General features: G+C 43.6%; 1 protein-coding gene across 5 annotated transcripts in view; it reads left to right on the top strand.

The window, feature by feature from the left end:
• The first annotated feature begins 1,723 nt into the window (after nt 1–1,723).
• Nucleotides 1,724–23,757, top strand: part of PPP4R3A (protein phosphatase 4 regulatory subunit 3A) — a 55,470-nt gene continuing 33,436 nt past the window's right edge. The window contains exons 1-2 of one of the 5 annotated variants that reach the window (XM_055097950.2): nt 1,724–4,127; nt 4,952–5,150. In XM_055097950.2, coding sequence (XP_054953925.1) covers nt 5,009–5,150 — 142 coding nt within the window. In that variant the 5' untranslated portion in view covers nt 1,724–4,127; nt 4,952–5,008. Of the gene's footprint in view, nt 4,807–4,951; nt 5,151–23,757 lie in introns of all 5 variants that reach the window. The other 4 variants (XM_055097949.2, XM_034938023.3, XM_055097948.2 and 1 more) reach the window with 4 other exon arrangements.

The following is a 23,757-nucleotide window of genomic DNA, read 5'->3' as shown; positions in this document are numbered from 1 at the left end:
GTGATCTTGGCTCACTGCAGCCTCTACCCCCTGGACTCAAGGGATCCTCCTGCCTCAGCCTCCTGACTAGCTGGAACTACAGGCACACAGCACCATACCTAGCTAATTTTTGTATTTTCTGTAGAGATAGGGTTTCCCAGGCTGGTCTCGAACTCCTGGCCTCAAGCAATCCTCCCACTTAGCCTCCTAAAATGCGAGGATTATGGGTATGAACAACCACACCCAGCTCTTCTGGCAATTTGGCTAGGCTATACTACCCAGTTATTCAAACAAACACTAATCTAAGCATTGCTGTGGGAGTACTTGTAGATGTGATTAAACATCCACAACCAGTTGACTTTAAAGGAAAATTATCCCAAGTTATCTGGATGGGTCTCATCCAATCAGCTAAAGGTCTTAAAAGCAAATCAGGACTGGGGTGTGGTTGCTCAAGCCTGTAATCTCAGCACTTCGGGAATCTGAGGCAGGCAGATCACTTGAGGTCAGGAGTTCGAGACCAGCCTGGCCAACTTGGTGAAACCCCATCTCTACTAAAAATACAAAAATTAGTGGGGCATGGTGGCACAGACCTATAGTTCCAGCTGCTTGGGAGGCTGAGGCATGAGAATTCCTTGAACCTGGGGAGGCAGAGGTTGCAGTGAGCTGCGATTGTGCTACTGCACTCCAGCCTGGGCGACAGAGTGAGACTCTGTCTCAAAAAAAAAAAAAAAAAAAAAAAAAGGAGCAAATATATTTCTCCAAGGAAGAATTTGTTGACTGCAGTGTCAGCTCCTGCCTCAGCGCTTCCCCTCTGCTGCTGACCTGTCCTACATACTTTAGACTTGCCTAGCCAGACTGCACTATCATGCAAACAAATTTCTTGAGATAACTCTCTCCAACCTTGTGTAGATGTATTCTACTGGTTGTTTCTCTGGTAGAATCTAGACTCATAGAACTGTTAAGATTGTATTGTATTAAATTTCATTTAAATCTAATATTTTATGGTATGTTCCATAAACTATAATTTTTAACCTTATTCCATATACTAAATAATTTCTTTTTAATTTACTTTATTATTTTCTACAAAGTATTTCATGTTTGGTTTGGGGATCAAATAAGTATTAGCATATGAATAAATTTACTGATGTCTTCATTGCATCAAAAATTGACAGAATTGCTCTCATGCCCTAATATTTGAAATTGTTGGCCAGGCGTGGTGGCTCACACCTGTAATCCCAGCACTTTGGGAGGCTGAGGCAGATGGATCACTTGAGGTCAGGAGTTCGAGACCAGCCTGGCCAACATGGTGAAACCCCGTCTCCACTAAAAATACCAAAAATTAGCTGGACGTGGTGGCAGGCACCTGTAATCCCAGCTACTTGGGAGGCTGAGGCAGGAGAATCACTTGAACCCAGGAGGCAGAGGTTGCAGTGAGCTGAGATCGTGCCACTGCACTCCAGCCTGGGTGACAGAAGGAGACTCCACCTCAAAATACATAAATAAATTGTTGCCTTTTTTTTTTTTTTAAAGAAAAAGCGATTGCTTTGTTTTCATAATTTTCCAGTTTTGTTTGTGAACAATGAGTTTCCGACTGGTCTTTGCAAGCATTCGTTTCTATCGTTTTTTTTTTTTTTTTGGTTTGTTTTTTTGAGACAGAGTTTCCCTCTTGTTGCCCAGGCTGGAGTGCAATGGTGCAATTTCGGCTCACTGCAACCTCTGCCTCCCGGGTTCAAGCAATTCTCCTGCCTCAGCCTCCCGAGTAGCTGGCATTACAGGCACGCGCCACCGTGCCCTAATTTTTGTATTTTTAGTAGAGACGGGGGTTTCACCATGTTGGCCAGGCTGGTCTCGAACTCCTGACCTCGTGATCCGCCAGCCTCGGCTTCCCAAAGTGCTGGGATTACAGCCGTGAGCCACCGCGCCCTGTTTATATCTTTATATTTTAAGTTGTTGGGGAGGAAGGTCCCAACTTCTAAAGGATTTTAAAACTGAAAGTCCTGTATCCCAGAAACCCCTCAGCCCTGTTCATGCTATTAGCTTCCTTCCTAATAGATGGGTATAACACCAGTTACTTTACAGGTTTCTTCTTTTTCTTTTCTTTTTTTTTAAGACAGAGTCTTGCTCTGACACCCAGGTTGGAGTGCAGTGGTACAATCTCGGCTCACTGCACTCACCGCCTCCACAGGTTCAAGCGGATTCTCGTGCCTCAGACAGTCAAGTAGCTGGGACTACAAGCGCACACCACCATACCTGGCTAATTTCTGTATTTTTAGTAGAGTCAGGGTTTTGCCATGTTGGCCAGGCTGGTCTCGAACTCCTGGCCTCAAGCAGTCCGCCTGCCTCAGCCTCCCAAGGCGCTGGGATTACAGGTGTGAGCCACTGCGCCCGGCCACATTGCAAGTTTAAAAGATTCCTGGCAATGTCAAGCACTCGAACCTTCCAAAACTAGCCACCAGGCCTTCAAATTTTGGCTAGTGCGACTCACAAGCTGAATTTTTCATTTTACTTAATTTTTAAATTTAAATTGTTATTTTATTTTATTTTTTGAGACAGAGTCTCGCTTTGTTGCCCAGGCTGGAATGCAGTGGCACAATCTCAGCTTACTGCAACCTCCGCCTCCCGGGTTCAAGGATTCTCCTGCCTCAGCTTCCCGAGTAACTGGGACTACAGGCGCACACCACCATGACCGGCTAATTTTTTTGTATTTTTGGTGAAGATGGGGTTTCACTATGTTGGCCAGGCTGGTCTTGAACTCCTTGACCACGTGAGCCACCGCGCCCAGCTAAATTTAAAAACTGATACTTGATTCAGCTTTTGGAAAACTTTTAAGTATGATTGGAATAACAGAATATGTGAATCTACATTTTCAACTGTAAATTTAATAAACTCTACCAGCCCGGGCAACAGTGAAACCCGTCTCTACCGAAAAAAAAAAAATAATACATTTAATTAATTAACTGGCAGTGGTGCTGCGCACCTGTGGTCCCAGCTACTTGGGAGGCTGAGATGGGAGAATCGCTTCAGCCCAGGAGGTTGAAGCTGCAGTTAGCTGAGACTGAGCCACTGCACTTCAGGATGGGTGACAGAGAGACCCTGTCTCAAAAAAAATTTTTTTTCAATAAAATCTAAACGTAGATATTTCTGATGAAAATTTAGTATTCCAACAGAGACTTGCTCGAAGGACAAAATATATCACATTTTAAAGACATTGTACGGTAAATAAGGAACGTATATCTCATTAGTAATTTGATTATTGAAATAACTTTTGAAAATACCGCACTAAAACGTTAACACTAATTTCACCAGTTTCTTCGTACTTTTTGTGGCTACTGCAAAATTTAAAGTTATGTGTGTGGCTGCATTATATTCCGAGCGGACAAGCCCGACCTGGCAAGGCCTGGCAAATGGTAAAAGCCACCAAAATGGTGGCATATGAGCTGCATGATAGGAACGAGAATGATATTCCTTTGTGAAGATCAGCAATACTTGACATCAAGTAGGTCTTCAAAACACAGGACTACCTAATGCTGAGAATTGCTCCTCCCGATTACACAGTGTCGCATTTGTTTTTGTGAGCGCCCTAAGTTCCTTTTCCGACAAGAAAGGCTGGCAGACAGTTCTGATAGGGATGAAGGAATGGGGCACTTGGGGCTTGCCTAGGCTGTAAGGTGAAGTTTTAGAATTGTCACTTGGAACTCGGTCCCACGCCCAGAAATCGCAAACAGTCCCAAGTTTCCACACTGGCCACGCCAGTCCGCGACCCACGGCGGCTCCCAAGGCTGCGCCGACCTAGGCGCCCACACCCGCGACCTTCCCCGGAAGCGTTTCCATTTCATTCCAAGTCCGCAAGGCGCCGGGTGGGTCCCGAGCGCCCGACTCAGCCATAAAGGCGGCCCCGGGAAAACGCTCTCGGAAGCGGGTAGGGGCCCAGGCCCACGCTGCCCGGCGTCCGCAGGCCAGGGGCAGGGGCAGAGGCAGGGACGGGGCAGGAACAAGGGAAGGTGGCGGCGGGCGGAGGCGAGGCCGAGGCGCCGGGGCCCGCGGGCAGAGGCCGCAAACGGATCCACGCCCCTCGTGCATCCTGGAGCGGGGCTGATGACGAACACAGGGCGCGACGGACGCACACACCGCCCAGCGCTCGCACGACGGTGCGTGCAAGGAGGCGGGAGGGAGCCTCGGGCTGTCACCGGCGCAATCAGCGTCCCGCCTCCTCCGCTCCCTGCGCTCCCGCCACCTCGGCAACTCCGCGCCCGCCTCCCGCCTCCGTCGGAAGCCTCCGCCGCAGTAAGGCTCCCGGTCTCGCTGCTGTCTCTTTAAATGGTGGGGCTACGAGCCGCCCCTGCAGCTGCTCCCTGGGTGGCCCCGCGCGCCGCTTTTGAGGGGCGAACCAAGATGGCGGCGGTTTTGGCTGTGTGAGGAAGACGGAAGAGACGGCGGCGGAGGGAAACCGACTTCCACTAGTCCGGGTCGCTTGGGCGGCCGGGGGCCCTCAGAGTCTCCCGGGCAGTGGTAGCAGTTGCAGCAGGATCAGGGGCCTGTCGGCTTCTGACGTTTAAAACAGGGGGAGCGGAAGGGAGCCACTGGCCGCGGTGGCAGGGCCAGGTATAAGGAAGGAAAATATGGCGGCGGCGGCGGCGGCCTGAGGAGGCAGCGGCGGCGCGGGAAGCTGCTTCGCGGAGATCATGGCGGAGGCGGGAGCAGGGCAGTGACGGGAGCCCCGAGTTCCTAGCGCTGCGGGGCGGGAGGCTACGAAGCGCTGCGCGGCCCCCTCGGGGCTGCCGGGCGCCGGGCTCGCCAGGCCTGGACAATAGCGCCGGGGAGCCGGAGGTGAGGAAAGGCGGCGGCCCAGAGCTCGGTCCCTGGAGCGGGCCATGCAGGCGGCGGCGCGGCCCCGCGGCGCCCAGCGGCGGCAGTGAGGCCGGGGAGCCCTCCGCTCGCGGGCGCCCTCACGCCTCGCCCCTCGCCTCTCCAGGGCCCCTTTCCTGGGCGTCTACTGGCGGGGCCCCCGCCCCGGTTCCCGGGCGGCACGATGACCGACACCCGGCGGCGGGTGAAGGTGTACACGCTCAACGAGGACCGGCAGTGGGACGACCGGGGCACCGGGCATGTGTCGTCTGGCTACGTGGAGCGGCTGAAGGGCATGTCCCTGCTTGTCAGGGCTGAGAGCGACGGTAAGTGAAGCTCCTCGCGGCGGGACCCTCGCAGCCCCCACGGCCCTGGGCCGCCTCCCTGGTTCTTGCGGGGCATGGCGCTCGCTCCACGAGAACAGAGGGACGGCTGGGGAGGGCGGCCACCTCGGGGGAGGACGGGCCCCAGGTACCCCAGTCCTGCGGGAGCTCCCCGGAGCGCGCTTGAAATGTTTCCTTTCTCTGAGTGCCTGGTGGCGTTTTGGGTACGAGGAGAGCCGAGCGTGTTTGAGCTGTGCCGCCCTGGAGTGTGGAGAGGTCGAGGACCTGAGATAGGGAGTCCGGAGTGTGCTGTTCTTTTGCACTAGAGTGACCTTGAGAAAGACACTGATTAATCGATCTTCTGCCTTAGTTCACCCATCTGTAAAGCAGGCATGAAACTTTGCTTGGAGCTAAGAAAGTTCTTGGACCTTTCCCACTTTGAAGAACGTTTTGCTGTGCTTTTTTTGTTTTTCTTTTTAAACATCTTTTTGCTACATGTTTCTGATCGTGTTGAAGCTTGGCAACACTGTATCTGGCAACTCTACACTAAGAGAAAACGCTTTCCCTTGCGAAGATTTTTGTTCACCAGTGTTGGTTGTCTTTTTTATAGTAATGCAGAATTTTGTGTGTAGCTTACTATATAAACATCTTGTAAATTTGGAATCATATGAGCTTTTTTTGATTGCTTAAATGGGTGTTCATAATTTGGTTAACAGGTGCAGAGAAGTTGGCAGATAATTTTTAAAACCTTTCGGATCTTCCCTAGTGTTTATGCTTCACAAATTTTGAAACAGCCCTCAAGGTTCAAAGACTAAGTTGCTTGAAAATAAGTGTTTCACGTTTTTTCCTTCTTCCACACGTGCTGTTTCATATTTTAAAAGACTTATTCTCTGTAGGGATTGCCACTGTTTTTGGCGATATACAGTGAATTTAACTTAAAATACTCAAGTGGGGTAAAACTATTCTCAAATTGTTACTTCCAAACGTGAAAGTAAGTTATCTTCCACTTCTTTTTGTACATTAGTTTATATTTTGCAGTTGCTGACGATGCCAGTTTATTATGATTGTAGCGATTCTGTATCTGAATTATTGCAAACTAATTTCAAGGAATTTTCTTCAATTGGACTCTCCCCAGAACTCCAATTCCATGAAAAACCAACAAGACTAGCCCTTCTGTAATTGAAGACTCTGGGAATATTGATGTTCTATTTAAATTGAAAGTGGTAATCTGGAGTATATTGCCCACAGGTTATAAGGTTACCCAAAGTAACTTAAATCTGGAGAGAAATTATTTTCTTTTGGAGGCATTTAAAAATTTTTGAATGTTGGGTGTATTTTTCTGGGCCTGAGTTATTGGCTTCTTAAAATACAATTTGAATGTCAAGTGTTAGTGTAATTTTGTATGTGACTCACATAATAACCTACTCTAGATCTTTCACACATTTGGAAAACTTTACATAGTATGTTGGAAGGTATGGGCTTTTTGTATCAGCTTCTTATGAGATGAAAGTATCTGTAGATTTCTTTTTAATTTTTTACTTTCAAAAAAATAAAAACAGGATTTTGCCCTGTTGCCAAGGCTGGTCTCAAACTCCTGACCTCACGCAGTCCACCCGCCTCGGCCTCCCGGAGTATTAGGATTACAGGCATGACCCCCATCCCAGCTGAAAGCATATGTAGATTTGAGATCAATTTATTGAAATCCATATTAAAAATAATACATATAACCTTCACATCATGTGTTTAATTTGATCATTATACAAAAAATCCTTTAAGATATTTTTAAGTATAAAAGTTTAATGTCGTACTATCAGAAGTATGCTTTTCTGCATAATTAATATAAGCAATTTTTTTCCGTGTATATATTATTATAGTATATATAATAGTATATATAACTATAGTTATATATAATATATAGTATATATAACTATAGTATATATAATATATAGTATATATAGTATGTATAACATATAGTATATATAACTATAGTATGTATAACATAGTATATGTAACTATAGTATGTATAACATAGTATATGTAACTATAGTATGTATAACATATAGTATATATAACTATAGTATGTATAACATATAGTATATATAACTATAGTATGTATAACATATAGTATATATAACTATAGTATGTATAATATATAGTATATATAAATGTAGTGTATATAATATATAGTATATATAACTGTAGTATATATAATAGTATATATAACTATAGTATATATAATATATATAACTATAGTATATATAATTATAGTTATATATACTATATAGTATATATAATATGTATAGATTTTTTTTTTTGAGATTGGGTTTTGCTCTTGTCTCCCAGGCTGGAGTGCAGTGGCACGATCGTGGCTCACTGCAACCTCCATCTCCTGAGTTCAAGCAATTCTCCTACCTCAGCCTCCTTAGTAGCTGGGACTATGGGCATGTGCCACTATGCCTGGCTAATTTTTTTGTATTTTTAGTAGAGACGGGGTTTCAACATTTTGGCCAGTCTGGTCTCGAACTCTGTACCTCAGGTGATCCACCCGCCTCGGCCTCCCAAAGTGCTAGGATTACAGGCGTGAGCCACTGCGCCGAACCTCCATTTATATTTTTACCATTTTGGAAATAGCCACAAATCTCTCTTCCTCCATTTTGCAGGTTGGAGGTTAAATGACTAAAACAAAATGACTTTAATTTTTATCTAGCAGGGAGAGCTTAACTGAATTACTGATGTGCCCTTGTAAATTTAGGCTGTAAGGAAAACTGAATGCAAAGAATGGACTTAGGCTGGGTGCGGTGGCTCACGCCTATAATCCCAGCACTTTGGGAGGCCCAGGCCGACGGATTGTGTGGGCTCAGGAGTTCAAGACCAGCCTGGGCAACATGGCAAAACCCCATCTCTACAAAACATACAAACATCAGCTGGTGCGGTGGCACGGGCCTGTAGTCCTATCTGCTCTGGAGGCTGAGGTGGGAGGGTCACTTGAGCCTAGGAGGTGGAGGCTGCAGTGAGCTGTGATCATGCCACTGCACTGGGTGACAGAGGGAGACCCTGTCACACACAAACACACATACACACACACCATGGACTTAGAAAAAATTCCAGGATACTTGTGAAATACTGTCAGTAATCTTTAGTCGATGATTAACATTTCTTCTCACATCTAAATAGGGATAATAAGTCAAAATTTACTGAGTACCTACTATGTGCCAAACTCTTTTAGCAATTTACTTATATTGACTTACGTAATTCTTACAACAGTGTCTGATTTAGTGCTATTAGCCATATTAAACTCTCATGTTACTGTCTACTTGCATTTGCTGCTTTATTAGCCTGAAGGTTTATTTCAAATAAAATGAAAATTACTTTTAGCCTAAAGATATTTTCGGCCGGGCACGGTGGCTCATGCCTGTAATCCCATCACTTAGGGAGGCCAAGGCGGGCAGATCACAAGGTCAGGAGATCGAGACCATCCTTGCTAATATGGTGAAACCCTGTCTCTATTAAAAACATACAAAAATGTAGCCCGGTGTGGTGGCGGGCGCCTGTAGTCCCAGCTGCTCAGGAGGCTGAGACAGGAGAATGGTGTGAACACAGGAGGCGGAGCTTGCAGTGAGCCAAGAGCAGCGCCACTGCACTCCAGTCTGGGTGACAAAGCGAGACTCCGTCTCAAAAAAAAAAAAAAATTTCAATTATAGTTTATCTACAAGCTTTACATGAATGTTTTTGTGTTGACTGCCAGTTGGGGTCAGCCATTATTGTGTGCTTGCTCCATTCTCCATCATAGGATAATTGATATTTTCTTTTTGTTGTCATGAGCAAAATGGAAAGTATTTCTGATTTTCCATAAATTGAGTCATTTGTCCAATAGAAACTTAAAATTATTGCGCTTTTCCATACTTGGGCTAGACCTAGTCATTATTGTGTTGAAGTTTTTCTTTTCTAAATTACTTGTAGCTTTTCCCCCAAAAAATCTTTTGATTTTCAGATTATTTCTTTAGAACAAAATAAATATTTGATTCTTAACACTTTTCAAGTATTTTATTGTCTGTAAAATTAAGTTTTTGTGATGTGTTAATCATCCACCTTAGAAATAGGCTATCAGCTAATTTGGTGGTCAGTGCTAGAGATAGTGTGATAGGGGCTTTTGCATACCTGTGAAATAAATGGTGTGTGTGTTTTTTTTTTTTTTTAGACAGAATCTCTGTCATCCTGGCTGGAGTGCAGTAGCATCATCTTGGCTCACTGCAACCTCCACCTTCCAGGTTCAAGGGATTCTCATGCTTCAAGCCTCAAGCCTGGGATTACAGGCGTCCGCCATCATGCATGGCTAATTTTTGTGTTTTTAGTAGGGACAGGGTTTCACCATGTTGGCCAGGCTGGTCTTGAACTGCTGACCTCAGGTGATCCGCCCTCCTCAGCCTCCCAAAGTGCTGGGATTACAGGCGTGAGCCACCACACCCGGCCGCGTTTCTTTTTTTAAAAAAGTTCTCTCAGAAAGGATGACAACATGTCCAAAGTCATTCATCTATTAAGATGGTATGAGTTGGGATTCAAATTCAGGCAATTCATTTTAAACTGTACACACTACTTAGTAATGACAAAGCGTTTGGGAATTTTATAATGTATATAGTGTTAGCATGGGTATAGAAAGGCTGGGTAGTTTTAAAATTTTCTCATTATTGGGTCTATGTTTGTGGACGGGGAAGCTATAATAATGCTATCTCAACTGTAGGCTCAGTTCTTGTTAGGGGAGCTTATATGCTCGTCTAAAAATCACAGAAGGGAATTTCTAAATGGAAGTACTTGTGGCCTTCATGTTACAGAGCAGATCTGTCTTGGTAAGTACTGTATGCCTTCCCTTCCAAAACCGAGTAACTTGGCACTCAACCTACCTTGCTTTAGAGGAAAAGGGATGTCCCACTAAGCTTCTGGGCCCATTTCTTGGATTGCATCTTTATCCAGTAGGTTTCTGCTGGCAAAATAGGTTGTAAGAACACGTCCCTTTTGTTTTTTGTTTTCTTTTTTTTTTTTTTTTTTTGAGTCAGTGTTTCGCTCTTGTCACTTAGGCCGGAGTGCAATGGCACAATCTCGGCTCACTGCAACCTCCGCTTCCCGGGTTCAAGCAATTCTCCTGCCTCAGCCTTACGAGTAGCTGGCATTACAGGTGCCTGCCACCACGCCTGGTGAATTTCTGTGTTTTTAGTAGAGACGAGGTTTCACCATGTTGGCCAGGCCGATCTCGAACTCCTGACCTCAGGTGAGCCACCGCACCCTGTTCTTTTTCTTTTCTTTTCTTTCTTTTTTTTTTTTTTCTTTAATTTTTAAGAGCTCTGTTGCCCATGCTGTAGTGCAGTGGCAGGATCATAGCTCACTGTAACCTCAAACTTCTGGGCTCAGTTGATCTTCCCACCTAGCTGGGATTACAGGTGCACACCACTGTGCCTGGGTAATTTAAAAAAAAATTTTTTTTTCTTTTTTTTAAGAGATGGAAGGGGGTGGGTCTTTGTCGCCCAGGCTGGTCTCGAACTCCTGGGCTCAGGCATGAGCCACCATGCCTGGCCCAATTTTTGAATTTTTTCAAAGGTTCTCACTGTGTTGCCCAGAATGGTCTTGATCTGCAGATGTGAAGTGATCTTTCCCACTTGGCCGCCTAAAGTGCTGGGATTACACCGCACCTGGCCCATGCTTTTCTTTAAGGAAGATAGATTACCTTATTTCTCTCAGTTTTTATGATAGCCGAATACCTGCAAAGTTCCATCTTCCATTTCAGATTATTTTGTTTTTATTTTTAATTCTTTCAGTGTATGCTGTGTCTGTTAACTTGAAGTAAAGATAATAATTTCATACCTTGCTTATGCTCTCCCTTTGTGGTCAAATCATTATACTACTTTTCTTTCTTTTGTTTTTTCTTCAACTTTTATTTTAAATTCCCGGGTACGTGTGCAGGTTTGTTACATAGGTAAATGTGTGCCATGGTGGTTTGCTGCACAGATCAACCCATCACCTAGGTATTAAGCCCAGCATCCATTAGCTATTCTTCCTGATACTCTCTCTCCCTCTGCCCCTTTGTACTACTTTTCACCATTATGATTTTTACCATATCCACCTGCCAGTTTTACAGTTGATAAATGCAAGGCTGGGGAACAAAGTGAGACCCCCCATCTCTACAAAATAAAAATTTCTAAATTAGCCATGTGTGGTGTTAAACACCTGTAGTCCCGGCTGCTTGGGGCTGAGGCAGGAGGATTGCTTGAGCCCAGAGGTCGAGGCTACAGTGAGCTGTGACTGAGCCACTACTCCAGCCTGGCTGATGAAGCAAGACCCTGTCTCAGAAAAAAAAAAAATGTAGCTCGGGCACAGTGGCCCACATCTGTAATCCTAGCACTTTGGGAAGCCAAGGTGGGGGAGGATTGCTCAAGGCCAGAAGTTCGATACCTGCCTGGGCAACGTAGCAAGACCCTGTCTCCACAAAAAGTTAGAAAATTAGCTGGGCATGTGGCACATACTTGTAGTCTTAGCTACTCAGGAGGCTGAAGCCAGAGAATTGCTTGAGCCCAGGAGTTTGAGGCTGCCATGAACTTTGGTCATGCTACTGCACTCCAGCCTGGGTGACAGAATGAGACCCTATTTCTAAAAACAAAAAATTTAAAAAAGAAAGAAATGTAAGGGAGTTGGAATTCCTCCACACACTGAAGAGTGTCTTTGGCCATAATCATATATGTGCTCCTTATTACGAAGTACTTGCCAAGGCATCCAGAATAGTGTGCTTACATTGAGTTTTTACCTTGAATTTTATAAAGTATTCTTTACATTTCAAAATAGTTTTATCTGTTCTCTGACTCATATCTTAGAGTTAAACAGGTTAAATTCTCACTGTTACTTGAGGCATGAAGAAAATGAGACATGGAGAAATGTTTTTGTTCAAGGCAGCACTGCTAGCGAATGGTAAAACTGGGATTCTGTGCTGTTTCTGCCTCTTGATAGAACTCCATGTTCATTGTAGGTGGGTCTGCCTCTATCCCTACTGTGATTAGAAAAGGAGGTCAGAACACTTAGGGTGGAAAAGCTTTTGGGGGTAAGAGCTGTGAGAGAAATGAACAGATCGGTCAGTAGTATAGAATCTTGTATATGCCAAGCATTCTGTATATTTATCAAGAAGAGCTCAGTGTCGGTACAAGGGGAAGTATTTCACTGTGAAAAGTTTGTTTATTTAGAGACAAGGTCTTGCTGTCACCCAGGCTGGAGTGCAGTGCCACGATCATAGCTCACTGCAGCCTCAAACTCTTAGGCTCAAGTAATCCTCCTACCTTAGCCTCCCAAGTAGCTGGGACTATAGACACATGCCACCAGGCCCAGCTGATTTATTTTTAAATTTTTTCAGGGGAGGTGGGATCTTACTGTGTTGCCCAGACTAGTCTTGAATTTCCTGCCTCAAGCAATGCTCCTACCTCACCCTCCTGAGTAGCCAGGATTATAGCTGTGAGCTACCACACCTGACCCATTTTAGTTTTTAAATGCCACTATGTAATGAGGCATTTAAATTTTTTTCCGAAAAGTCAGGAAAGAAGGACTTGGAGCACATACCTGTTACGGGTTTAAAGCATACTTTAGTCTCAGCCGGGTGCGGTGGCTCACGCCTGTAGTCCCAGCACTTTGGGAGGCCGAGACGGGCAGATCACGAGGTCAAGAGATCGAGACCATCCTGGCTAACACGGTGAAACCCCATCTCTACTAAAAATACCAAAAAAAAAAAAAAAAAAATTAGACGGGCTTGGTGGCGGGAGCATGTAGTCCCAGCTACTCAGGAGGCTGAGGCAGGAGAATGGCGTGAACCTGGGAGGCGGAGCTTGCAGTGAGCCAAGATCGCGCCACTGCACTCCAGCCTGGGCGACAGAGCGAGATTCCATCTCAAAAAAAAAAAAAGCACACTTTAGTCTCCCACCTACATGAGATTTTGGGCCGCATTGACTTTTCTTTTTTTGAGGCGGGATCTCACTCTTTTGTCCAGGCTGGAGTGCAGTGATCAGGGCTTACTGCAGCCTTGACCACCAGACTCAGGTAATCCTCTCACCTCAGTGTCCCAAGTAGCTGGGACCACAGGTGTACACCACCATACCTGGCTAATTTTTTCTGTTATTTTTGTAGAGATGGGGTCACCTTATGTTGCCCAGGCTGGCATTAACTCATTTTTGATGGTGCATTCTCTCTACTAATGAAGCATAGTACATAAGTCCCTGCCTTAAGCCTTGAATATTGATAAGGACAATATACTCTAGAAACTGATGGGTTGAGCTGCTTGCTTAGGAGTGACAAGGGTGTAGCTCTTCTTTCTGAAATCCTTCAGTATTTATCCAAATCAGGGCTGTGGTGAAGACCAAAGTTACTTAAACCCAAACCCAAACACTCCCATATTACTTCCCTGCTACCTGAGTCTAGTTGGTTGATAGTGAAGATAAAACCATAAAAATTACAGGAATTCTCTATACTATCTCGTTTCTTCAGTGAGAGGAAGTTAAATCTTCTAAACAAGTGAATTTTCCAGATGAATAAAAGCTGTGTACCAGAAGGTGTTTTTTAGGTTTTTTTGTTTTTAAATTTTAGAGACAGGGTCTTGGTCTTTCACCCAGGCTGGAGCGCAGTGGCGTGATCATAGCTCATTGCAGCATCAACATTCTGGGTTCAAGCAGTCGTCCTGCCTCAGCTTCCCAAGTAGCTGGTACTACAGGCACATACCACCATGTCCAGCTAATTTTTGCATTTTTTGTAGAGACAGGGTTTGCCATGTTGCCCGGGCTGGTCTTGAGCTGGTCTCCAATTCTTGGCCTCCAGTGATCCACCCACCTCAGCTTTCCAAAGTGCTGGGATTACAGTAACGAGCCACCATGCCTGGCCTACCATAAGTTTTAAAAGTCAGTAATTTTTTTATGGAATGTTGACTAAATGTGTGCTGGAATGTTTTTCCTAAACAGTAAATGAATATATTGGTTAACCTCTTATTCATAATGTGTTTATGGGTCATTATTAATGCTTGGTGTTTATGGGTCATTATTAATACTTGTTTTCCTGCTATACAACAGTACAGTGTTACCAGTGAAATGACTGTATGATGATGCCCTAAAAAAACAAGTATTGAGGCCAGGCGCGGTGGCTCAGCTTGTAATCCCAAGCACTTTGGGAAGCCAAGGCAGGCAGATCATGAGGTCAGGAGATCTAGAACATCTTGGCCAATATGGTGAAACCCCGTCTCTATTAAAAATACAAAAATTAGCTGGGCGTGGTGGTGTGCGCCTGTAGTCCCAGCCACTCTGGAGGCTGAGTCAGGAGAATCACTTGAACCCGGGAGGCGGAGGTTGCAGTGAGCCGAGATCGTGCCACCGCACTCCAGCCTGACAAGAGCGAAACTCCGTCTCAAAAAAAAGTATTGAGTGCTGGTTATGTACTACATATTGGGACAGGCACTTGAATAAAAAATTTCAGTTAATGCTAATGGCAACCCTGTGAGGTAGGTATTATTTTTTTCTTAACTATAAATCTTGTTGTATTAACTTGCACCTGGCAAGAAATCTATAATTTTTATGCAAAACCTTTCCTTTTAAAAATATTTGCTGAGTTCTCTGTAATGTAGACTTTGTTAGAAGGATACCTCACTCTGTACTACCAGCCATCTTTATCTCCAATCCCCAGAGGTGTAGTGTTGTGTTGTGTTTTGGTGGGGGTTGGTAGCACCCTACAAGAAAGGGCCTCACATTTCATTTTATAGGAAGAACCAAGATATGAAGCAGGGAGGGAACTTTTTTTTTTTTTTTTTGAGATGGAGTCTCGCTCTGTCACCCAGGTTGGAGTGCAGTGGTGCAATCTCGGCTCACTGCAACCTCTGCCTCCCGGGTTCAAGCGATTCTCCTGCCTCAGCTTCCCGAGTAGCTGGGTTTACAGGCACGCACCACCATGCCCAGCTAATTTTTGTATTTTTAGTAGAGATGAGATTTCACCATGTTGGCCAGGCTGGTCTTGAACTCCTGACCTTGTGATCCGCCCGCCTTGGCCTTTCTTATATTTTTTCTTGCTATTGGAATGTGACAGTTTCTACCTGCAGTTGTCTTGGTGATGTTCTGAGTCGCATTTCTCCTTTTGACATTGTTTTCCCATTTCCTAATTGTAAACACCTCTATTATCAGTATATTTGGGACATCAATAAATGTCAGGATACACAGATCTCATTTAAAAGTGGTGTAGTATTCCACTGTACTTATTCACACAGTAGCTTGTTGGTGGCACAGTGTAGCATTCCTCAAACTTTTTTTCTCAGGATACCTTTAGACTTTTTTTTGTTTGTTTTGTTTTCATTTTTATATTTTATTTTGTTTTTTTCAGACAGGGTCTCGCTCTGTCGCCCAGGCTGGAGTGCAGTGGTGTGATCAGAGCTCACTGCAGCCTCAACCTCCTGGCCTCAAGCAATCCTCCTACCCCAGCCTCCCAAGCGGCTGGAACTATGGGCCTGTACCACCATGCCTGGCAAATTTTTATTTTTTGTAGAGATAGAGGTCTCAGCTGGGCGTGGTGGCTCACACCTGTAATCCCAGCACTTTGGGAGGCCAGGGCGGGGGCAGATCATGAGGTCAAGAGATCAAGACCATCCTGGCCAACATGGTGAAACCCTGTCTCTACTAAAAAAAAAAAAAATACAAAAATTAGCCAGGCTTCTTTTTTTTTTTTTTTTGAGTTGGAGTCTCACTCTGTCGCCCAGGCTGGATGGAGTGCAGTGGTGCCATCTCGGCTCACTGCAAGCTCTGCCTCCCGGGTTCATGCAATTCTCCTGCCTCAGCCTCCCGAGTGGCTGGGACTACAGGCGCCCACCACCACGCCCGGCTAATTTTTTGTATTTTTAGTAGAGACGGGGTTTCACCGTGTTAGCCAGGATGGTCTCGATCTCCTGACCTCGTGATCCACCTGCCTCTGCCTCCCAAAGTGCTGGGATTACAGGCGTGAGCCACTGCGCCCGGCCAAAAAAATTAGCCAGGCTTAAGTGATCCTCCCATAGCAGACTCCCAAGTACCTGGGGTCATTGGCGCGTGCCACCACGCCCAGCTAGATACCTTTATACTCTTAAATTGAGGATTCCCCAGATGTTTATTTGGATTGTATTTATCAATATTTACCATATTAGAAATTAAAACAGACTTTAGGAAAAAAATCATTTAAAAATAATGTTTTAACGTAGCATGTTAACAAAATATCATTAAGAAAAAATAACTTTTCTAAAATAAGAGTTTAATGAGAAGAGTGTCTTTTTTTTTTTTTCTTTGAGACAGAGTCTCACTGTCAATTAGGCTGGAGTGCAGTGGCACAATCTTGGCTTACTGCAACCTCTGCCTCCCAGGTTCAAGCAATTCTGCTTCAGCCTCCCTAGTAGCTGGAATTACAGGCATGCACCACCACACCCAGCTAATTTTTATATTTTTAGTAGAGACGGGGTTTCACCATGTTGGCCAGGCTGATCTCGAATTCCTGACATCAAGTGATTCGCCTACCTCGGCCTCCTGAAGTGCTGTGATTACAGGCGTGAGCCACCATGCCTGGCCTACTTTTACAAATTGCAACATCTGGCCTAATTTTTAAAAAACCAGAAAGATTCTCATCTGCTTCTGCATTCAGTCTTTGGCAGTATCAGTGTAGACTCTGAGAGAATTAATGGTGGAAAAGGCATGTAACCTTGTAGTATCATTTTGAAAATAATCTTGACTTTGCAGGCCCCATAGTGTCCTCAGATCACATTTTGAGAACAGCTGGTATAGATTGTTTTTAGTTTGTTGCCATTACAGACTCTCCTAATGAAATCTTTATCCATATACCTTGGCACTTATCTGAGGGTGTAGGGTAATTTCCTAGAAGAATAGTTGGCCCAAAGAGTAGTATGTGTTTAAAAGTTGGGTAGGTGAAGATGATTCAATTTTCAGTCTTGGTACTGGTAAATGAGTATTAAGGACGCCTTATTTTTTTGAGAAAGTCCAAGTGCACATATCAATTAGTAGACATTAGAACTTGTTAGGAATGATAGATTCCACAGTGGCAGATCTAATTGTACTGATGCATTCCGCTTAGCTTGAGCACTCTCTTGATTTTCATTTTTCTCTGTGTTTCCTTTCTCATTCTTTCTCAAGTCTCAATATTGGAGTTTTCTTGAATTGGAGTGTAGGATTTCCTTTCCTTGGTCTTTGTGACAATGTCTTTCTCAGATGTGTGGGAAAAGGTATCGCGTGTGTGTGTGTGTGTGTGTGTAAACAAAAGATTCCTCTTGGGAGATAAGGGCATCTGTTTCATTGGAGAGGATAGATGTGTTTCTCAAATGAGTTGGGGCGAATGGGGTCTGTCTTGAGTGTGTGCTTCAGTTATTGAGTTCCACTAGACATAACTGTTATCAGAAACATGTTGCTCTTAGTTAGAACCTTCTCTGCCTCCCTCTTAATGTTGCTGAGGTCTCCTGCTAAGGATCATCATTTCTCGCCTGTCATCTCTGCTACCATGTTATTTAATAAATTCCTCTCCTAAAGTTGAGCTCTATATCCCCATCCATACCCATACCTTAGTAGGATAGAATTACTGTGCCTAATACTGTAGCTATAGCAACAAAATACAAACAAACTTGTTGGGGGGAAGGATTGTGTTAATTGATATTAACACTGAACTGGATCTGTTATAGTTGATTGGTTTAGTGTTTATAACTTGGCTCAATAAAACCTATTAGGTGATGGAGGGAAACCTAATAGACTAGGAATAAACCTAGTATTGTGTCTTTTATTTATTGTCTTACTGAGCCCTCAAGTTGAAAGACTTTCCGGTGTTCTGGCCTCTACAGCCTACTTATCTCTTTGGGAATTTGGTATTGGGGATCAGAGCTGGACTTCCTAGACCAAAACTGTGTGATATGGCTGAAAAGAGAGTTTCAGGGGATACTTCCCTCTAATATCCTGAATAGACCAGAAAAACATTTCCCAACACTAGAAGCTTCTAGTGTGTCCTGTTTTAGCCAGAACTTTGGAAGGGAGTACGTCAAACCTTTTTTTCCCCCTCTTTCTTATTATCCTGATCCTGTAAACACTACTAAGAGAGTTTTGAAGAAAATGTAAAGGAGACTGGTACTTGAGAAATAATTGCTATTAGGGATTAGGTGACTGACAATGTCATACCACTACTGCCGTGTTTTTTGTTTTAGTGACTGTAAAAATCAGGCGTGTGTTTCTTGAAAGCACAACTTGAATAACAACCTCAATCCCCTGTGCTATGTGTTTCTGACTTCTTAAACTTAAAAAAACTTTTGAATTGCAGTATAATACATCAAAAAGGTACACAAATCATAAGTATTCAATTTGATGAATTTTCAAAAAATAACCAGCACACCATTGAAAAAACAACATAACCACTACTCTGGAAGCCTACTTCTTGTTCCTCCCCAGTCACTATCCTACCCAGAGAAAACTGCTAGCCTAATGATAGGTTAATTTTGCCACTTTGTGAGCTTTGTGTAAATTGAATTCTATGGTTTATACCTTTGTCTCAGCTGTCTTTTACTCAGGTTTGTAAAATATCTGTTGTGTTTACTCTTTGATTCATATATTAACATTGTTCGTGGTATCCATTGTATGAATATTTATACTTTACAGTTTACCTTTTTGTGTGTGTGTGTTTGTTTTGTTTTGTTTTTTTGAGACTGGGTCTTGCTCTGTTGCCTAGGCTGGAGTGCAGTGGCATGGTCTTGGCTCACTGCAACCTGCATTTCCAAGGCTTAGGCAATCCTCCCACCTCTGCCTCCTGAGCAGCTAGGACTACAGGCGTGCGCTGCCACACTTGGCTAATTTTTCAAATTTTTTTATAGAGACAAGGTCTCACTATATTGCCTAGGCTGCACTCCACCTATTTTTTGTTTTTTTTTTAACAGTATTTACATACTATATAATTCACCAATTCAAAATGTACAATTCATTGTTTTTTAGTATAATCACAGGTTTGCAACCATCACCACAATCTAATTTTAGAACATTTTGTCTCCTCTGAAAAAAATCATGTGCCCGTTAGCAATCACTACCCACTTTCACTTCCTCCCAGCCCTAAACAACCACTAATCTATTTTCTGTCTCTAAATTTACCTGTCTGGACTGGGAACGTGCCTGTAGTCCCAGCTACTCAGGTGGCTGAGGCAGGAGAATTGCTTGAACCCAGGAGGCAGAGGCTGCAGTGAGCTCAGATCACGCCACTGCACTCCAGCCTGGGCGACAGAGAGACTGTCTAAAAAAAAAACATACACACACACGCACACACATTATCTATCTGGACATGTGGTATTTTATGATGGGCTTCTTAAATTTCATATGTTTTCAAGGTTTATACCTATTGTAATGTGTTAGGTTTTCATTACTCTGTGTAGCTGAGTATATGCCACATTGAATTTATCTGTTCATTTTTTGCTGTTGTAAATAACCTTGCTGTGAATATAAATGTACAAGTTTTTGTCTGGGCATGTATTCATTTCTCTTGGATATATACCGAGAAGGGAAATTGCAAGGTAACTGCTTAACTTTTGAAGGAACTGCCAAACTTTTCCAAAATTGATGCCTCATTTTATATTCCCAGAAGCAATGTATGAAGCTTCCCATTTCTGTACAGCCTTGTCACCACTTGTTATTGTCTTGTCTTTGATTGTAGACATTCTAGTGGGTACTAAATGGTATCTCATTTGTGGTTTTGGTTTTTGTTTTCATTTGAGACAGAGTCTCTGTCGTCCAGGCTGGAGTGCAGTGGTGCAATCCTGGCTCACTGCAACCTCCACCTCCCAGGTTAAAGTGATTCTCCTGCCTCAGCCTCCTGAGTAGCTGGGTTTAAAGACATGCACAACCATGCCCAGCTAATTTTTTGTGTGTCTTTAGTAGAGATGGGGTTTCACCATTTTGGCCAGGCTGGTCTCGAACTCCTGACTTCAAGTGATCCACCTGCCTCAGCCTCCCAAAGTGCTGGTATTATAGGCGTGAGCCACCGTGCCTGGCCATTATTTGTGGGTTTGATTTGCATTTCCTTAATGACTAATGCTGAGCATCTTTTCATATGCTTACTAGTTTTTTGTATATCCGTTTTGGATAAATTTCTATTCAAATTCATTGCCCACATTTTAATATTGAGTTGTAAGAGTCCTTTATATATTCCGGATACAAGTCCTTTACCAGATATATGCTTTCCAAATCTTTTCTCTCATTCTGTGGGCTTTCTTTTTACTTGATGGTATTGTTTGCAGCACAAACAAGTTTTTAATTGTGATGCCCAATTTTTTCTTTTATATAGGTTGTACTTTTGTGCAGTTTAACTTTTAGAGAAGCGTTTCCTAGTTGGGTCCTATGCCATTAGAGATCTTGCATCTTCTGAAATATAGTTTGATAAAGTAATGCAATTCTTTCACTCTATTTTACTTTTGTAATTTTATGGAGATAGATTGTGTCTGAGAATATGAGTTGTATTTCAAAGTAGGTTTTTGTGTGTCTTTAGTAGAGACGGGGTTTCACCATGTTGGCCAGGCTGGTCTCGAACTGCTGACCTCAAGTGACCCACCTGCCTGCCTAGGCGGGCAGATTATCTGAGGTTGGGAATTCAAGACCAGCCTGACCAACATAGAGAAACCCTGTCTCTACTAAAAATACAAAATTAGCCAGGCATGGTGGCACATGGCCAGCTACTCAGGAGGCTGAGGCAGGACAATCACTTGAACCCAGGAGGCAGAGGTTGTGGTGAGCCGGGATTGCACCATTACATTCCAGCCTGGGCAACAAGAGTGAAACTCCGTCTCAAAAAAAAAAAAAAAAAGTAATATTGATCCATAATGTACTTTATATACTTTATGATTTCCGTGGAGAATAATAGAATGCAATTTTTATTCTAGTAATTAAAATAATGAAAGACTACAAAGATAGTTGGAGATTTTTATACTTTTTTTAAAATTTTATATTAAAAATATATAGTATGGGGTCTCACCATCCTATATATGAGACCAGGCTAGCCTCAAGCAATCCTCCCATCTCGACCTCCCAAAGTGCTGGGATTACAGGCATGAACCACTGCACCTTGCCTTTGTTTTTTGAGACAGGATCCCTTATCACCCAGTCTAGAACCCAGTCTAGAGTGTAGTGGCGCAATCATGGCTCACTGTAGTCTTGAGATTCTGGGCTCAGGAGATCCTCCTGCCTGTCTCTTGAGTAGCTAGAATTATAGGCATGCCCTATCTCATCCAGCTAATTTATTTTTTCTTTCTTTTTCTTTTTTTTTTTTTTTTTTTTTGAGGCAGAGTCTCTGTTGACCAGGCTGGATTGCAGTGATGCAATCTCAGCTCACTGCAACCATGCCCGGCTAATTTTTGTATTTTTAGTACAGATGGGGTTTAACCATGTTGGCCAGGCTGGTCTCAAACTCCTGACCTCAAGCGATCTGCCCACCTCAGCCTTCCAAAATGCTGGGATTACAGGCGTGAGCCACCACGCCCAGCCTACTTTTTCTTATTTTTATTTTATTTTATTGTTATTTTATGTTTGCAGAGGCAAGGTCCTGCTTTATTGGCCAAATTGTTCTCAAACTCCTGGCCTCAGGCGATCCTCCCACCTCAGCTTCCCAAAGTGCTGGGTTATAGGTGTGAGCCACCGCACCTGGCCACCTGCTGCTTTTTCTTGTTATGAATGTATCACTAGCACAGCTGTTAATAACCAAAATAAAATCCTGAAAATTGAGCGTAAAGAGAATTGAAGGGGCACTGGAAAATGTGTTTTGATTAATCTGGCAAAAGTTGGATAAAGAGGAAGAAGATTAAAACAGTATTTTCTCCAAAATGTGAGAATGCTTATCTGAGCGTCCTAAGCCAAAACCAGTTTTTGTAAAGAAGAAAAGCCCAAAGAAATGGGGTTTGTGGGGAATACAGGTGGGAAAAAATAATATGGTGAATGTTTAGTTACCTTAAGTACTCAAAGGATAAGAAAGAGATTTTGGATTAATTAGGTCACCTGTCCTAGACATAGTTGGGAGGGTTGGTGTGAAGTGGAAAGCTGTTCATGTGCATAAGACATATACAAATTGAGTTATCAGAACTTGGTTAATTAACTGTGTTCGGTATTACTTGGTACTGTTCTGAGCACACAGTAGTGAATGGTCATTAAATCATTAATACTGGACAGCATTCATAAAACAAATGAATTTTGATGTAAAAGCAAACTAAATTTGGAAATGTTAAGAGCGCTCTTAGCCATCTAACCACTATTTGGAATGGGTAAAGCAATTGTTAAGTGTAATAGAAGAAATGAAAGCTCCGTATGAGAGACAGTTGCAGAGAAAACTGCTTTTTCTCAAATATTTTGGGCCAGAGTTTGTCTTCAGGTAGTACTTGCAGGTATAAACTAGAACTGGTTGATAAGAGGAGAGGGGTATGGGAAGTCATACAATATATAAGAGATTTTAACCCAGATCATCTGACTTCACACTGTGTTGTTTAATTACCTTCTGCTGTCCATAAATTAGTAGATTTCTATTGTTACCCAGTCCTTACTCGTCAGATTATCATGTCTTTCCTGCTAAAAGTAAGCACGTATATAAAACATTTATTGGCTGGGTGCAGTGGCTCATGCCTGTAGTCCCAGCACTTTGGGAGGCCAAGATGGGTAGATTGTTTGAGCCCAGACACCGGCCTGGGCAATAAAGGGAGACCCCATCTATACAAAAAATAAAAAAATTAACCAAGCATGGTAGCTGGCACCTGTCCCAACTACCCAGAAGGTGGAGGTTGCAGTCAGTGAGCTGAGATCGCACAACTGCAACAGAGCCGAGACCCTATCTCAGAAAAACATTTCTTAGGTTACAAGTTACTGTAATTAAACTTACCTTGTTTTAAAAATAATTTTTCTAGGCCAGGCGCGGTGGCTCACACCTGTAATCCCAGCACTTTGGGAGGCCAAGGCTGGTGGATCACGAGGTCAAGAGATTGAGACCATCCTGGCCAACATGGTGAAACACCATCTCTACTAAAAATACAAAATTATCTGGGTGTGGTGGCGCATGCCTGTACTCCCAGCTTCTCAGGAGGCTGAGGCAGGAGAATCGCTTGAACTTAGGAGGCGGAGGTTGCAGTGAGCCGAGATCGTGCCACTGCACTCCAGCCTGGCAACAGAGTGAGACTCTGTCCCCAATAATAATAATTTTTCTATAACTGAAGTTGAGTTTGCATCAAATGTTCAGAAAAGGAAATCTGGTCGGGCACAGTGGCTTGCACCTGCAATCCCAGCACTTTGGGAGGAGGGGGCAGTGGGAGGATCACTTGAGCCCAGGAGTTGGAGACCAGCCTGGGCAACATAGCGAGACTCTATCTCTACAAAAAGTGAAAAAATATTTAAAAATATTTTTTGAGGCCAGGCGCAGTGGCTCACGGGTATAATGCCAGCACCTTGGGAGGCCGAGGCTGGTGGATCACCTGAGGTCAGGAGTTTGAGACCAGCCTGACCAACATGGTGAAACCCCGTCTCTACTAAAAATACAAAACATTAGCCTGGTGTGGTGGCACACACCTGTAATCCCAGCTCCTCGGGAGGCT

This window comes from Pan paniscus, chromosome 15, assembly GCF_029289425.2.
Source record: "Pan paniscus chromosome 15, NHGRI_mPanPan1-v2.0_pri, whole genome shotgun sequence".
Lineage (NCBI taxonomy): Eukaryota > Metazoa > Chordata > Mammalia > Primates > Hominidae > Pan > Pan paniscus.
Note: the sequence above shows the minus strand (reverse complement) of the source record. Positions and strands in the feature narration are given on the sequence as shown.